This window comes from Pelophylax lessonae (assembly GCF_965119305.1).
Source record: "Pelophylax lessonae genome assembly, chromosome: 9".
In the NCBI taxonomy this organism is placed as follows: Eukaryota; Metazoa; Chordata; class Amphibia; order Anura; family Ranidae; genus Pelophylax; species Pelophylax lessonae.
The window spans coordinates 270,657,429-270,674,650 of NC_138776.1; the positions used below are offsets into that span (position 1 = coordinate 270,657,429).

At 45.8% G+C, this 17,222-nt stretch overlaps 4 protein-coding genes across 4 annotated transcripts in view; 1 reads left to right on the plus strand and 3 right to left on the minus strand.

Annotated features, from left to right (window-relative positions):
- Window positions 1-17,222, minus strand: part of LOC309564464 (uncharacterized protein) — a gene marked incomplete at both ends in the record, with an annotated part of 826,241 nt that overhangs the window by 606,586 nt on the left and 202,433 nt on the right. Inside the window, 1 exon segment of the mRNA XM_082269094.1 lies at window positions 5,835-6,664. Coding sequence (XP_082125220.1) covers window positions 5,835-6,664 — 830 coding nt within the window.
- Window positions 1-17,222, plus strand: part of LOC309564057 (uncharacterized protein) — a gene marked incomplete at its 5' end in the record, with an annotated part of 455,352 nt that overhangs the window by 186,390 nt on the left and 251,740 nt on the right. The window lies entirely within an intron of this gene.
- Window positions 9,443-10,151, minus strand: LOC309564065 (uncharacterized protein; the record flags this gene model as incomplete). The annotated part of the gene is made up of 3 exons (XM_082268691.1): window positions 9,443-9,589; window positions 9,721-9,855; window positions 10,056-10,151. The coding sequence occupies 3 exons, from the start codon at window positions 10,149-10,151 to the stop codon at window positions 9,443-9,445; spliced, it is 378 nt and encodes a 125-aa protein (XP_082124817.1).
- LOC309564066 (uncharacterized protein) overlaps window positions 10,157-17,222 on the minus strand; it is a gene marked incomplete at both ends in the record, with an annotated part of 30,261 nt that continues 23,195 nt past the window's right edge. Inside the window, one exon of the mRNA XM_082268692.1 lies at window positions 10,157-10,172. Within this exon, the coding sequence (XP_082124818.1) occupies window positions 10,157-10,172 (16 nt within the window). The remainder of the gene's footprint in view (window positions 10,173-17,222) is intronic.

Sequence of the window (17,222 nt, forward strand, 5' to 3'; positions counted from 1 at the left end):
TGGAGGAAGAGGATGGACATGACGGGGAGGGGGTTACAGGGTGTAAATAGAAAATAAGATCTTATTACCTCCTCTTCCAGCAACGTCTCCGCTCTACTTCCTCCTTACTCACCTCTCACCCGGAACTTCCTATTAATACCTGACATCACTTCCTGTCTTCTATAGAGACTTCCTATCTAGGTAGAAGTGAGATCACCACCTTGTGGAGCTCAGAGGTACTGCAGCCCCGAGAATCATCTCGTAGTGTGAACACGGCCTTGTGCTGTGTGTGTATGTACTGTATATCTTTATAGACGGGGCCATCTCCACTCCCACCAAGGGGGGGGGGGGGGGATAAATTACTGCCTATTACCATCACACGCTCATCCCCCCCTTTCCTGGCCAAGCAGGCTGCATGCTCGGATTAACAGTTTGGTGTTTATTTCCTGATTGACCTCACACATCCTCCAATGACAACTCATATGGCTAAGCTCATGAAGACCACAACAAGCAAATAGGTGGCTCATTATCAGGGCTTATTTTCTCAGAGAATAGGTGCAGGAACTCCCCCTTTATCTGCCCCTACCACCTCTAAACATCATTCCTTGGTTCCACCCCCTACCCACCTCCAAGTACCATTCCTTGGTTCCACCCCCTACCCACCTCTGAGCACCATTCCTTTGTTCCACCTCTGTGCACCATTCCTTGGTTCCACCCTCTACCCACCTCCGAGCAGCATTCCTTGGTTCCAGTCTCTACCCACCTGTCAGTACCATTCCTTGGTTGCAACCTCTATCCACCTCTAAACACCAATTCCTGGGTCCTCGGAGGAATGGGTGGCACAATGTGAAAAAGACCAGTAAGCAACCTCTCCCCCAGAATTCAAGGTCTTTCCTGCCTTTTTGGATGAGGACTCTCTTTCTCTCTTCAATGCTTTCTGGACTCCAAGTCAGAACTGCAGGAGCAAACCTCTTTGTAATTAGACACTGACTCTAGAACTGCAGTTTTCTTTCATTCGGCAGAGGCCGGACTAAATGCAGCTCATTGCTATCAAATGAAGCTAGCTTTTAAAGGATACAGTTTAATCTCTTGCAATGCAGACAAGAATGTCCAACTTGTAGAATTATTCTTTAGGATAGAATCAATATTCTTCACCCCAACTTCCATTGCTTTGGAAGAGAGGCAAGGGTTAAGGCAGATTCACAGGGTACAACTGCAGACAGATATACCCCTTAAGGACAAGTCCAATACATAAAGTTACCCCCAGAAGACCCTAAACCCCCCCAAAGGAATCATCATTAATGAGTATACCACTGAAGGACACAGCATCCCCCAATGGCAACTCCATGTACAAAGTATATGGCTAAGCTCATGAAGGCCACGTCCACCAAATAGGTGACTCAGCATGCTGGAAAACCTCTTCCTCTTCACAAGTGCCTAATGTGACATCCTGCAATACAGGTAGAAGTGTTCTGGTTGGGGTTTGAACTGAGCAACCCAGTGCTGCAAGGTGATGACCACTAAGACATTCTGCTGCTCTGTCCTTCTGTTCAATTTGCACCACTCTTCTAGCATGAGCTTCTAGATTAAACATCATAGGGAAAAGACAACTCACTCCTTTTCAAGTGCTAAAAATGCTTGCATTGCAGTTACCTCTGCAGGAAGGGAGGTACACAAATCTGCTTATAGACCATCCTCATCTTCCTTTTAGGAATTGTTTGAAGATGATTAAACTGGTCAGTTGAGTGATCCTGCAAGGGAATAGCTTGACATGGTCAGAGTTGAGACTCCTTGTACATGCAGATCTGGAGAGGTTTAATAGAAAGTGTCCATTAGTCAGCTTCCCATACACCAGCTTTATGAGGCCTGCAGAAGGGCTGACAATCCAGGAACAGTATCAGTAAGGAAGACGCTGCCCCCCTCAAGCTATAACCTGCATAGAGCAGCCACAGAGGGATTAGGCTGCAGCGGCACAAAGACCTGACGCAGTAAGAAATAAATCCATGATAAACAGACACGATGCAAGGGAGAACTCCACATAAAAAAAAAAAAAAATTGCAATTCAAACTATGGCTGCTAAAGTCTCCTAAGCTGTCAGAAAAGACAGTGTAACAGTTGTTTGATTGCTGGGTGAGAAAAACCAGTAAGGGGTTAATTACTGCTAAAGGAATACTGACACTGCAGCTTCTCACATCAGAGCACCGTCCCAGCAGGTGAATAGTCGAACAGACCAGTGGAGGCTGGTGCTCCATGATCCGGGGGGGAGGGGGGGATGCGGACAAACCGCACCATACACCCCCCCCCTGGACCACACCAGGCCACACACACCCCGACCACAACAGGACCCCCAGGATAGGACAGGACCACCAGGACAGGACCCCCAGGACAGGACAGGACCCCCAGGACAGGACCCCAAGGAGAGGACTCGACCCCAAGGACAGAACCTCAGGGACAGGACAGGACCTCCAGGACAGGACCCCCAGGACCCAAGGACAGAACCTCCAGGACAGGATCACTCACCCTGCCTGGACATCAGCAACGGCTGCGGTGACAGCGACAGCTTCTGCATCTCCTCCCTTATGCCCATATCTGCGATACAGTTCTATTGAGAGAGTTGTCCTCACCTGTGAACAGTTATTTGGAGAATCCCACTAAATCCCTTCTCTTATCCAAAAAAATGCGAAACTACAGCTGTTCACAAGGAACCACTGTCATATGTGTGGACTTTAAGGGCACAGCATGAGACAGATAACAACTACATGGATTTATCCTAAAATAACATTTATTGATTTATCTAAAACCAGATCTCAATAAAATGAGGAAACTGGCCCCAAACTGAGCTCAGCTCGTACACAGGAGATCAATGTCTCCTACTAATTTCACTCATGTACATCATACATATATAAGGATAAGTTGGTATATATCATAAGGTTCGTGTAGGGGCAACAAGGGGACTTTTTAGGGGGGTACCGTCATTAGACCAATAGACATGAGTAGACACTCAATAAAAAAGAATAACTTTTATTAAATTTGATAACATGTATTTAAAAGTATACTGTATTTCTGATAACACAGACAGTATTAACATCCATACAAGAAAAATAAAAAAACAAGTAGTAGCAAAGACACATACAAGGCAAAATCGTTATCTACATAAAGGGATGCTGGAGCAACCCCCACAAGACCTATGGGATGTGGGTACCCATACTCTAATTATTCCATATATTTATCCCCTTTTTTTAGCCTGTCTTTCATTAATAAGGTTCGTGTAGGTATAGATATTTCCTCTGTTCACTGGTCTACGCGTTTCGCACAAGGCTTCTTCAGGACTATGAAGATGTACAGACAGTTTTCTCTTATAAACAGACTCGATATTAGTGTTTCATAAACATAGAACATAATCTGCATTTATGTACAGCATAATGAATACAAACATGGCTTACTAGCACACAGCCTTCCTTCCAACCCCCAAAAAATTAGCCTGACCTGGGGCGGACACAGGGGGGAAAAAAATCGGACCAAAACGTGTTGTATATATAGGTATCGGTCCTGATGATCCTAGGTAGAAGATAAAATATATATGTGTAGTAGTGTGAGAAGTAATTACATTCTCTATTCTATATCTATTCATACAGAAAGGAGGAAGGATAATCACCTTATGAGGATAGCAGGCTGGTATACACCGGATGGAGTTTATACTCCCATAATATGTGGGTGTCTCTCTCTATAGGGGTCACCTAGGTATATGATCAAAGCCCATCTTGTTTATGACTCATAGTTAGTGTACTCTTATCTTTAATAATGTAGGTTTCAGCCTACCTGTAGGTTAGGTATATCTCTTGGATATACTTACCGCCCCTTACCTATATAAGAAATGTCAATGGAGGAGGAGCCTGCAGTTGTTTTTTTTAATAAAGGATTTTTCGAAAATTGTGTGTGTTTTTATTAATTTTTGGTGAATAGGTATGGGAAATATGTTCCTGATACTCATTTACATGGGGGGGGGGGGCGGGATCTGGGGGCCCCTTGGCAAAAGGGGCTTTAAGATTATGAGAAGTCCCCTGCCTGCAGACCCCCACAAGCACAGGCCACGTTTGTGGGGAAGAGGCCCTTGTCTCCATCAACATGGGGACAAGGTGCTTTGGGGTGGGGGGCAGAGCTTCCCCAAAGCACCCACCCCCCCATTTTGAGGACATGTGGCCTGGTATGGTTAAGGAGGGGGGGGGTCCTCACTCATTCCTCCCACTTTCCTGACCTGCCGGGCTGCATGCCGGGATAAAGGGTCTGGTATGGATTTTAGGGGAGAACCCATGCTGGGTTTTTTTTTTTATATTTTGGCCCCTGAAGGGCCTAGTATGGACTGGGGGGAGGGGGAGCACGCTGTTTTTTTTCTATTGCTGGGCAATGCTGGCATTCTTTTCTTTCCATTCATCTGTCAGTGGGGAAGCCCGCTGACAGCTGATGAGTCATGGTTGGTAAGGATGCAGGCGGCCGGCTTCCTGGCTTCCTGCTTAACAACCAGCTATTTCTTCACACAGAATTTGCATCAAAAAGTTACATAGTTAGTGAGGTTGAAAAAAGACATCAGTCAGTCCAGTTCAACCTATGATGAGTGTGTGTGTTTGCTGTTGACCGTACATTGTATTCCCCTGTATGTTGTACATTGTATACCCCTGTATGTTGTGGTCTTTAAGGTGCCCATCTAATAGTTTTTTTAAACTATCGATGCTCCCTGCTGAAGTTGGAATTAGTTCGAAAATGAATAAACAAAACAAATTTTAACAAATTTCAAAGAAATTCATTACAACTTCATTTGGAGATTTGGATACATCCGAATCTAGGAATAACCAAATATTTGTCGGAATTTGTATTTGCACCGAAACGAATTTCACGTGTCTAACACTTAATGGCCACCCGCTAGCAGCTGGGCTCCCAGCCAATGAAAATGGCCGCCGGTGGCAAGGCCCACTCTCCAGGCATGGATCATCTACATATGTGTGCCATAACACCACCCCGCTGATAGCTGGGGACTCAATGACCACTCGGGACATCCTGGAAGACTTCTGGATACCAAAGGAAGCTCCTGACATCCCGCTCAGCTGCCCAGCACCAGACCCGCCCACCAATACTTCCAATAGGTAGAAAAACTTCATACAAAAAATGGTCCTATAAGTGAGGAGGACAAAAAAGTAACGCAGCCATTGGCTTATCCTGAACATTTATGGGGGTGGGGTCTTATGGGGGAGGAACATGGGCGGGGCTACCCAAACGTATGCTGCCATGGACATCTGTCAGGAAAGCACATTATGGCCACTAGATGGAACTGACCATTATAGGAAATCCCAATTCACCATGACTGGGGGAATGCGGGTCACATTTCATCAACACATTTATAACAACCAGATCTGTAAGTGTTTGTGAAATCTTCCCACACAAAATGTACTTAGCCAATGAAAGGTAAGGACTCCATTTTTATTTTTCTCCTGCTATCAATGGCCAACACAGGACAACACTTCATCCATGTCTTTGGTGATCTCTGATTTTCTTATGAAGGGTTTCTTACATGATGAAGATCAGCCATGGAGTATATCTGAGGTGTATATCAGGGTGTGCTTCTTCCCCACATGTCCACCAACATTCATATAGAAGACATTTCCCGCACTCAAGGCACTAATACACCTCCAGGGTTGTTTGGGACCCCTGATGTACAGGAAGACAGGACTTCAGTGAGGAACAATTCCCTCACTCAGGACAGTAAAGTGGCTTCTCCTCCGTGTGAGGTCTCTGATGTGTGGAAAGATGGGACTTCTGTGCAAAACATTTCCCGCCCTCAGGACAGGAATACGGCTTCTCACCCGTGTGAGATCTCTGATGTCTGGAAAGATGGGACTTCAGTGCAAAACATTTCCCACACTCAGGACAGGAATACGGCTTCTCACCAGTGTGCGATCTCTGATGTGTAGAAAGAGTGGATGTCTGTGCAAAACATTTCCCGCACTCAGGACAGGAATACGGCTTCTCACCAGTGTGAGATCTCTGATGTGTGGAAAGATAAGTCTTCCTAGAAAAACATTTCCCGCACTGAGGACAGGAATACGGCTTCTCACCCGTGTGAGATCTCTGATGTGTGGAAAGATCGGACATCTGTGCAAAACATTTCCCGCACTCAGGACAGGAATACGGCTTCTCACCCGTGTGAGATCTCTGATGTGTGGAAAGATCGGACTTCTGTGCAAAACATTTCCCGCACTCAAGACAGGAATACGGCTTCTCACCAGTGTGCAATCTCTGATGTGTGGAAAGATTGGACTTGCATGAAAAACATTTCCCACACTCAGGACAGGAATACGGCTTCTCACCAGTGTGCAATCTCTGATGTGTGGAAAGAGCAGACTTGCATGAAAAATATTTCCCACACTCAGGACAGGAATAAAGCTTCTCACCGGTGTGAGATCTCTGATGTTTGGAAAGGGCGGACTTCTGTGCAAAACATTTCCCGCACTCAGGACAGGAATACGGCTTCTCACCAGTGTGTGATCTCTGATGTGTGGAAAGATGAGACTTCTGTGCAAAACATTTCCCGCACTCAGGACAGGAATACGGCTTTTCACCGGAGTGAGATCTTTTATGCACATTAAGAGTGCCTTTCAAACGGAAACTCTTCCCGCACTCAGAACAGGAGAACCTCTTATCTGTTGTAAGTACGGCACCGTCCCTCACAGTCTGAGGTTCCTCAGGATAAGAGGAATACAATGGTCCGGCACCGTCCCTCACAGTCTGAGGTTCCTCAGGATAAGAGGAATACGATGGTCCGGCACCGTCCCTCACAGTCTGAGGTTCCTCAGGATAAGAGGAATACGATGGTCCGGCATCGTCCCTCACAGTCTGAGGTTCCTCAGGATAAGAGGAATACGATGGTCCATCTACACTGTGTGGTGCTGGATGGACATTTGAGGTAGCCGGGTTTTCTCCTGGACTATACTGTGTGATGTCCTCATCTTCTACTTTACAGTCTGGAGACAAAGTGAGACAATCCTCTGAGGTTTTCCTCATCTCCCGTCCATGTACTAAAATAGAAATACAAAGATTATTACTAGACAGCAGATTGGTTCCCCTAAACCAGGACTCCGCCCACATCAGACAGCTTTGTCTCTGAGGATCTTACAATTCCCCCTCAAGGTAACTAGTAAATGGGTCCTCTGATCTCCTACCAGTTCATTGCTTTATTCATGGACATTAGTCAGAGAGTGCGGAAACAACGAGAACTGTCTTTTATAGGAGTGACAGTGATGAGGTGATTATAGGACGAGTGTCCCCTCCCCCTCTATCACTCATTGCCATCTTCCCAACACAAGAAGTCCCGCACTTCCTTATTTAGTCCATGATTTAGTCATAAATAACAGCGGGGCTGAGCCCCACCAGAAGTCAGAGAGTAAGGATGGGGGGAGAACAACCAAGATGAAGACTGGACTGATCCTGAAGACCATATATATCTCTGGGGAAGTCCAATCAGGATGCAACGCATCAGATGGGAGTGGCTTGAAGACATCATCATGTTAGGCGGAGTGCCCTCAAGTTACACTGAGACTGATGCTTGGGGAATCTGCAGTGATTGGGTGTATTCAATGCTGGATTGCTTTTTTAACCTTGTGAGTGCTTTTCTTATCCATGTAATAAATATAACAGTGAGCACTATGGAGTCTCTTTATCTCTAGTAGCAGGAGCTGGCTACCTAAAGAGGAGGCTCCGCCTACATGTACCTGAAGGTGTGTGATTTCATGCTGGGTGTGTCCTCTTGGTATGGAGCAATGGGGTCCATCTGAAGAGGTGAGAGTACACCTGGAATTGCAGAGTGGCGCACTGTCAGCTTATTCTCCGTGACACCAGAAGGGTGGATTTGTGGCTCATTCATGTTTACTGTGGATTGGAAAACTGTTTGCGACTGTTCACCAGTGTGCGTGTCTTTTATGTCTTTTCTTCAAGTTTTTGTGTGTTTGTGTGTAACAGTGTGTGCATTGTATAGATAGAATATACACGGCTCAATAAAATGAAAGGAACTCAGTGACTTGGGTGTGAGACTATACAGACATATCCCTCCACCAGGCACAGCCAGCAAATAACAGAGCAAGTAACCCCGGGAGAATTCTTCTGTCAGAGATCTTGCTAGACCTGGGCATGGGGCAGAAAACCCAAGGTACATACCCCAGGTGTCTAGGCTGAGCAACGTCTATGGTGAACATCAACATTTTACTGCCAGCTGAACCCCAGAATCTCCATAAATCCAGTCTAGAGACATAAATTGTGTCTGCAGCACAGAGAAGGAAGATTATCCGAGAGAAATACAGGAATACAGGAGAGGGAACACAGCTCAGGAAAGTGACCAGGGGATTACAGGCTGATATCACCCAGTCCCCGCCCTACTCTGGACCAATCAGTGAGCAGTATGGGTGGAGGAATGTATTTAGTGTTAATGACCCACCTGTGCTGATCTCTGTAGGAGTGTCCTCCTCTATAAATGTCCCCGTTATTCCATCCTCCTCCATAGACAGCTGATCATCCCTCACATACGTCTCTTCTTCTTCTGCTTTAACCTCAAATTCTATATCGATTGGATCTCCACTCTAAACCAAGAAAATGAGAGAGAATATCATCTGGAAGATATAAGCTTACATAAAAAATACACACATCCCCTCCACAAGTCCATGTTCTAGATACTCCATCCCACCAACCTTGTAATAGTGAGGGATGGTGTGACCTTCCTGTGTGGAATCCCGGGAATACAGAGGACGGGGACATCTCTCTGGTGGATTCCTGGTATTAGGTGGCTTCATCATATTCTTGTGTCCTTCTGAAACCTCCTCCATCACTCCATACTCCTCATCCTCCTCTTTATACTCTTCTTTTACAACAATATTATCCTTGGAGTTTTCATTCTGAAAAATATAATAAAATATTCATTGTAAAAAAACACGATTGCTTATAAATCATAACTACCAATAATTATCAGACATCTACCTGATGATGGTGGGGGATGGTGTGACCTTCCTGTGTGGAATCCCGGGAATACAGAGGACGGGGACATCTCTCTGGTGGGTTTCTGTAGCTGGATGACTCCACCATGGTGTCCTGGTACAGATCTTTGTGTATTTCCTCCATCACCCCATCCTCATCATCCTCCTCTTTTATCTCTTCTTTAACCTCAAATTTAGAATCTCTCAGGTTTCCACTCTGAATATATAATAAAAATGACATCAATGGTAACAATGCAGATAATGTACAGATCCTAATGATACTATCAGTGATTGTTCCTCATCTACCTGATGATGGTGAGGGATGGTGTGACCTTCCTGTGTGGAATCCCGGGAATACAGAGGACGGGGACATCTCTCTGGTGGGTTCCCATTACTGGATCCATCTGTAGGAAACACACACACTGACTGAATACATTATTTCTATGTGTTTATCAGATGATGGGGGATCTAGGTGGAGCCTCCGTACTGCTCTCTCCTTTACAATAAAGTCTCCTCTTACCCGGTGATGTGAGGGGCGGCTGATTCTCCATCATGACGTCCTTGTAGAGATCCTTGTGTCCTTCTAAATACTCCCACTCCTCCATGGAGAAATAGACAGTGACATCCTGACACCTTATAGGAACCTGACACACACAATGATACAGTCACCATCCAGACACATCCCTTGTCTGTTACTGGATAATGTCCCAGAATTCCCAGCACCGCTCACCTCTCCTGTCAGCAGCTCCATCATCTTCTTGGTGACTTCTAGAATCTTCTGCATGTTGTGTCTCTCAGGTTTTAGGGAGTCACATGGAGGCACTGTGATGGTCATATGATCACCTGACTTCAGAAGAGGAAATCTCTGTATTGGAGAACCAATAGGAATATCATGTTAGAATCCCAGAATCCTCCTCACCTCTCCGGTCAGGTCTGTGTTTTATTAATAGAGATAAGAGTGATGTCATGTGACCTCCCAGAATCCTCCTCACCTCTCCGGTCAGGTCTGTGTTTTATTAATAGAGATAAGAGTGATGTCATGTGACCTCCCAGAATCCCCCTCACCTCTCCGGTCAGCAGGTAGATGATCTCCAGGGTGAGGTTTAGTATCTTCTCAGTCATGTGACTCCGGTCCTCCTCCATCCTCATTGGTGGCTTCATTTGATCTATGTGGGTTTCTGTCTAGACAGGTAAGAAAGATAACCGATTATGAAACATTATACACTGCTCAAAAAAAATGAAAGAAACACTTTTTATTTAGAGTATAGCTTCAAGTCAAGTAAACTCCTGGAATATTGATCTGGTCAGTTAAGTAGCAGTGGGGGTTGTTTATCAGATTCCGCTGCTTTGGTTTTAATGAAATTAACAGGTGCACTAGATGGGCAACAATGGGATGACCCCCACAACAGGAATGGTTTTACAAGTGGAGGTCAATAACATTTTTTTCCCTACTCATCTTTTCTGACTGTTTGTCACTAGTTTTGTTGCTTTTGGCTGGGGTCAGTGTCACTACTGGTAGCATGAGGCCATACCTGGACCCTATAGAGGGGGTCAGTGTCACTACTGGTAGCATGAGGTCATACCTGGACCCTATGGAGGGGGTCAGTTTCACTACTGGTAGCATGAGGAGATACCTGGATCCTATAGAGGTTGCACAGGCAGTCCAACTACTCCAGGATGGCACATCAATACGTGCCATTGCCAGAAGGTTTGCTGTGTCTCCCAGCACAGTCTCAGGAGCATGGAGGATATTCCAGGAGACAGGCAGTTACTCTAGGAGAGCTGGACAGGGCCATAGAAGGTCCTTAACCCATCATCAGGACCGGTATCTGCTCCTTTTGTGCAACAGGATGAGCACTGCCAGAGCCCTACAAAATGATCTCCAGCAGGCCACTGGTATGAATGTCTCTGACTAAACAATCAGAAACAGACTTCATGAGGGTGGCCTGAGGGCCCGACGTCCTCTAGTGGTCCCTGTGCTCACTGCCCGGCACTATGGAGCTTGATTGGCATTTGCCATTGAACACCAGAATTGGCAGCTCCACCACTGGCACCCTGTGCTTTTCACAGATGAGAGCAGGTTCACCCTGAGCACATGGGACAGACGTGAAAGGGTTTGGAGAAGCCGTGGAGAACATTATGCTGCCTGTAACATCGTTCAGCATGACCGGTTTGGTGGTGGGTCAATGATGGTCTGGGGAGGAATATCCATGGAGGGACGCACAGACCTCTACAGGCTAGACAATGGCACCCTGACTGCCATTAGGTATTGGGATGAAATCCTTAGACCCATTGTCAGACCCTACGCTGGTGCAGTGGGTCCTGGGTTCCTCTCGGTGCACAACAATGCCCGGCCTCGTGGTGGGAGTATGCAGCCAGTTCCTGGAGGATGAAGGAATTAGTACCATTGAATGGCCCCCACGCTCGCCTGACCTAAATCCGATAGAACACCTCTGGGACATTATGTTTCAGTCCATCCAACGCCACCAGGTTGCCCCTAAGTCGGTTGAGAAGCTCAGTAATGTCCTGGTCCAGATCTGGGAGGAAATACCCCAGGGCTCCATCTGTCGTCTCATTAGGAGCGCCCTGACGTTGTCAGACATGCATACAAGCACGTGGGGGCCATACAAACTACCGAGGACCATTCTGAGGTCCTGCATTGAAATTTCACCAAAATGGACTCGCCTGCTGCATCATTTTTTCACTTTGATTTTCGGGGAGTCTTTGAGTTCAGCCCTCTGTAGGGTGATAATTTTAATTTCCATCAAAGATGTGACATCCTTTCCTTCCCAACACATTACACAGTCCATACCAGTATAGATCCTAACACATTACCCAGTCCATACCAGTATAGATCCTAACACATTACCCAGACTATACCAGTTTAGATCCTAACACATTACCCAGTCCATACCAGTATAGATCCTAACACATTACCCAGTCCATACCAGTATAGGTCCTAACACATTACCCTGTCCATACCAGTATAGATCCTAATACATTCCCTAGTCCATACCAGTATAGATCCTAACACATTATTGCCCAATCCATACCAGTATAGATCCTAACACATTACCCAGTCCATACCAGTATAGATATCCAGCATGATATTTTTTCACCATTGAGATCTGATGTGTTTTCAAAGCATTCCTTTTATTTGTTTGAGCAGTATATATATATATACGTAAGTGGAGGAATGTTCTGACCCTAAAGGGTTTAATCTAGGTTTCCACACTATATATATGTGTATCATCATCTGCTGGAGATAAAAGACATCACAGTGACTATGGAGGAAGAGGACGGACATGACGGGGGGGGGGGGGGGGGGGGGGGGCGATAAGATCTTATTACCTCCTCTGCTGCCACTTCCAGCAACGTCTCCTCGGTTCTGCCTACCTCATGGAACTTCCTGTCTTTGTCAAACATCACTTCCTGTCTTCCATAGAGACTTCCTGTCAGGGTAGAAAGAGATCACCATCTTGTGCAGCCCTGAGAAAAGTCTTGTAGTGAGAACACGGCCTTGTGCTGTGTGTGTATGTACTGTATATCCTTATAGATGGGGGTCATCTCCACTCCCACCAAGGGGGAGAGAAATATATTACTGCCTAGTCCAGCCTTTCTCAGCCAGGGTTCCTCCAAAGGTTTCTAGGGGTTCCTTAAAGTGGAGTTCCACCCTAAATTTACACTTACCTCCATCTTCTCGCTCCGGGTCACCTGAAAAACAAATGGATAATCGCAATTTTTTTTTTTTTTTACTTACCTTGTAGAGAAAATATACTTACCTTACTTCCTTCTTCCTCCCCTCGGCGGCCACGGCGATTCGTCACTTCCTGGCTTTTGCAATGATTCCTGGGAGCTGAACGTCATCGCTCCCAGGAATCAATGCGCCTGCACCGGCCCCGACGTCAGTCCTGGCGCGCGCGCGTCATTCCCTTCTAAACAGCTTCTGGGCACACCCAGAAGCTGTGGAGGGATGACGCGCGCGCAACGGAAGTGACGGCGGGGCCGGTGAAGTGCATCGTGGGACCGAAGAAGAAGGAAGAGGACGCCGAAGAGGATCGCGCTGGCTTCAAGCTGCCCACACATGAGATGGCAGCGCTGGAGAATACTTTTTCAAGGTAAGTATTTCTCCAAAAAGGTAAGTGCAACCTGGGACAGATCAGAGGCTAGCCATTGTGGAATGTACTAGCCCTGACTGTCCCGGGGGTATTTTTATTAAAAAAAGTATCCCCTGGGTGGAACTCCGCTTTAAGCAGTGAACAATTTCTGTCTCTCAGTAACAAATGACATCAATGATCAGTAAGGGGGGCAGTCATCCCACTGATGATGATATAAGGGGGTCCTTCTACCATTGGTCACCAATGTCAGGGACCACTGCACTGACCACTGGGAATTACTCCTGGTTCTGGTGAAACTACAAAGTTATTCAGCTGAGAAGAAAGTATTCCTAGCACTGATAAATGACAGCTTGTTTCTCAGTCTAGTTGTTAAAGAGTACGGATGTGGTGATAGTTAAATTCAAACTTTAGCGGTGTTGTCTACACTCTGTACCCTGGGCTGCATATGATATACTCCTGACCACTGCACTCTGTACCCTGAGCTGTATATGATATACTCCTGACCACTTCACTCTGTACCCTGAGCTGTATATGATATACTCCTGACCACTGCACTCTGTACACTGGGCTGTATACGATATACTCCTGACCACTATACTCTGTACCCTGAGCTGTATATGATATACTCCTGACCACTGCACTCTGTATCCTGGGCTGTATATGATATACTCCTGACCACTGCACTCTATACACAGGACTGTATATGATATACTCCTTAAGTCCTGACCACTGCACTCTGTACCCTGGGCTGTATATGATATACTCCTGACCCCTGCACTATGTACCCTGAGCTGTATATGATATACTCCTGACCACTGCACTCTGTATCCTGGGCTGTATATGATATACTCCTGACCACTGCACTCTATACACAGGACTGTATATGATATACTCCTTAAGTCCTGACCACTGCACTCTGTACCCTGGGCTGTATATGATATACTCCTGACCACTGCACTCTGTACCCTGAGCTGTATATGATATACTCTTGACCACTGCACTCTGTACCCTGAGCTGTATATGATATACTCCTGGCTACTGCACTCTGTACCCTGAGCTGTATATGATATACTCCTGACCACTACACTCTGTACACTGGGCTGTATACGATATACTCCTGACCACTATACTCTGTAACCTGAGCTGTATATGATATACTCCTGACCACTGCACTCTGGGCTGTATATGATATACTCCTGACCACTGCACTCTGTACCCTGGGCTGTATATGATATACTCCTGACCACTGCACTCTGTATCCTGGGCTGTATATGATATACTCCTGACCACTGCACTCTGTACCCTGGGCTGTCTATGATATACTCCTGACCACTACACTCTGTATCCTGGACGGTATATGATATACTCCTGACCACTGCACTCTGTACCCTGGGCTGTATATGATATACTCCTGACCACTTCACTCTGTACCCTGGGCTGTATATGATATACTCCTGACCACTTCACTCTGTACCCTGGGTTGTATATGATATACTCCTGACCACTTCACTCTGTACACTGGGCTGTATGTGATATACTCCTGACCACTGCACTCTGTACCCTGGGCTGTATATGATATACTCCTGACCACTGCACTCTGTACCCTGGGCTGTATATGATATACTCCTGACCACTGCACTCTGTACCCTGGGCTGTATGTGATATACTCCTGACCACTACACTCTGTAACCTGGACTGTATATGATATACTCCTGACCCCTGCACTCTGTACCCTGGGCTATATATGATATACTCCTGACCAATGTATGGTAGGTACATTTACTCTTACCACTGTACGACTTGCTTCTGTCTTGTCTTGTTGGCTATCCGGAGGTCGTTTTAGAGGCAGGTAATCTTTTATAGGGATGATCGAACTTTTGAAAAGTTCGGTTCGACCAGAACACCCGAATTTCAGGAAAGTTCGGTTCGGATTCCAGAACCCCATTGAAATCAATGGGACCCGAACTTCTGGAATCAAAAAACACCATTTTGAAGCACTAAAACCCAATAAATGCCCCTAAAAAGTGCCTAGGGTTCTGGGTCATGCCCCAGGGACTATTAATCACACAAAAAAAAGTTCTTAAAAAATGTCGTTTTTGATAGAGAGACAATTATTGAAAAAATTAAAAAAAGAGATTTCTTTGGATTTAGTGTCTGGGGGGTCTAAAAGGTGTATCTGTGAAGTTTCAGCTCTGTAGCATGTCCAGAACCAGAATTATAGCATACCAAACCTTCAAAAATGACTTTTTTGCTTAACCGCGCCTTTCTTTTGCTCCTAATCAACGGCACAGCCAATGTGTATGATGGGGACATAATGCAGTGCACTGGGAACAAGATTAGAGTTTTTTTTGGAAAAAGGGGCTGTCTCTTTAACCGCTTGCCGACTGCTCACAGTATATTTACTGCGGCAGTCAGCCCCTCACAGGCAGAGTGACGTAGGTCTATGTCGCTCGCCTGTGAGGCTCTGGGGAGCGAGCGCGCGCCCGTGGAGGCGCGCTCCCGCGCGGTCACGGACCCCCCCGCGCGTGTGACCAGCGGACCCGATGTCTGCCGGTCACTCGGCGATCGGCGGGGGAGAGGGAGAAAGTCAGGCAGCTTGTGTAAACAAGCCGCCTGTCATTCTCCTCGCTGTAAAGACACTGATCACACGGATCTAGTATGTAGATCCATTGATCAGTGTCCTTACAGCTCAAGCCACAGCCAATCACAGTAGAAACCACGCCGCTAGGGACACACACAGCCCCTCCCTCCCAAATAAAGTTAACCCCTTCACTACCAGTGTATTTTTACAGTAACAGTGCATATGTATAGCACTGATTACTGTAGAAATGTCACTGGTAACCCCAAAAGTGTCACAAATGTCAGTCAAGGGTCCGATCTGTCCGCCGCAATGTCGCAGTACCGCAAAAAAAAATTGCAGATCGCCGCCATTACGCGTTAAAAAAAAAAACAACAAAAATGACAAAAATCTTTCCCTTTGTTAGTAAACGCGATAATTTTTGCGCAAACCAATCAAAATACGCTTTTTGCGATTTTTTTTTACCAAACATAGGTAGCATAAAACAAATTGGCCGAAAATGTTAAAAAATTTTGATTTTTACATTTTTTTGGGGGGAATTTCATATAAAAAAATGTGAAAAATATTGTTATTTTTGCAAAATGTACGCTCTTTTTTTGTTTATAGCGCAAAAAGTAAAAATCGCACGGGTGATCAAATACCACCAAAAGAAAGCTCTGTTTGTGGGAAAAAAAGGACGTCAAATTCGTTTAGGTACAGCGTCGCACGACCGCGCAATTGTCCGTTAAAGTCACGCAGTGCTGAATCGCAAAATACCCCCTGGTCGTTTAGCAGGAAAATCCTCCGGGGCTTAAGTGGTTAAATGTGCATATAATTAACGGGTGTATTTCCACAATGGGGCTATTATTACCAAATGTTTTCAAGAAGTCCAAAGATGTATGTAATTGCACTTTATTTCATGTAAAATGGTGTTTGGTGCACTTTAACTTCAATTCTCACAGGAAACAGACATATATGCACGGATACATTGAGGGTTAGGGTTAGGGGGAGGGGCCACAATGTAGTGCAGAGTGAACAAGATTAGAGATGTTTTGGATGAATACTGTTGTCTCTTGACTTTGAATAGAAGTAAAGGATGCTTAAAAATTGGGCATTTGGTGGTGCGGACGATGCCTTGACACCATATCCCTATGAAAGTGCTGGTAATGAAGGCAATAATTGCCTTTGTAAGGAAAAAAATTACAATGATATGCATCTGTGTGACAGGTGCGCAAAAATTGTTGTTTGGGTGTTGGCGGAGCCATACCACTGTAAGCCCAAAGAGCTGGTGTTGAAGAAGGCGTAAAAATTATGAAGGTGTGCACATGTGGAACAGGTGCGCAAACATGGTAGTTTTGGTGTTGGCGGAGCCTCCCCACCATAACCCCAAAGAGCTGGCTTTGAAGGAGGCCCAAAAATTGTAAAGGTGTGCACCTGTGGAACAGGTTCGCAAACATGGTAGTTTTTGTTTAGCATAGCCTCCCCACCTTAACCCCAAAGAGCTGGTGTTGAAGGAGGCCCAAAAATTGTAAAGGTGTGCACCTGTGGAACAGGTGC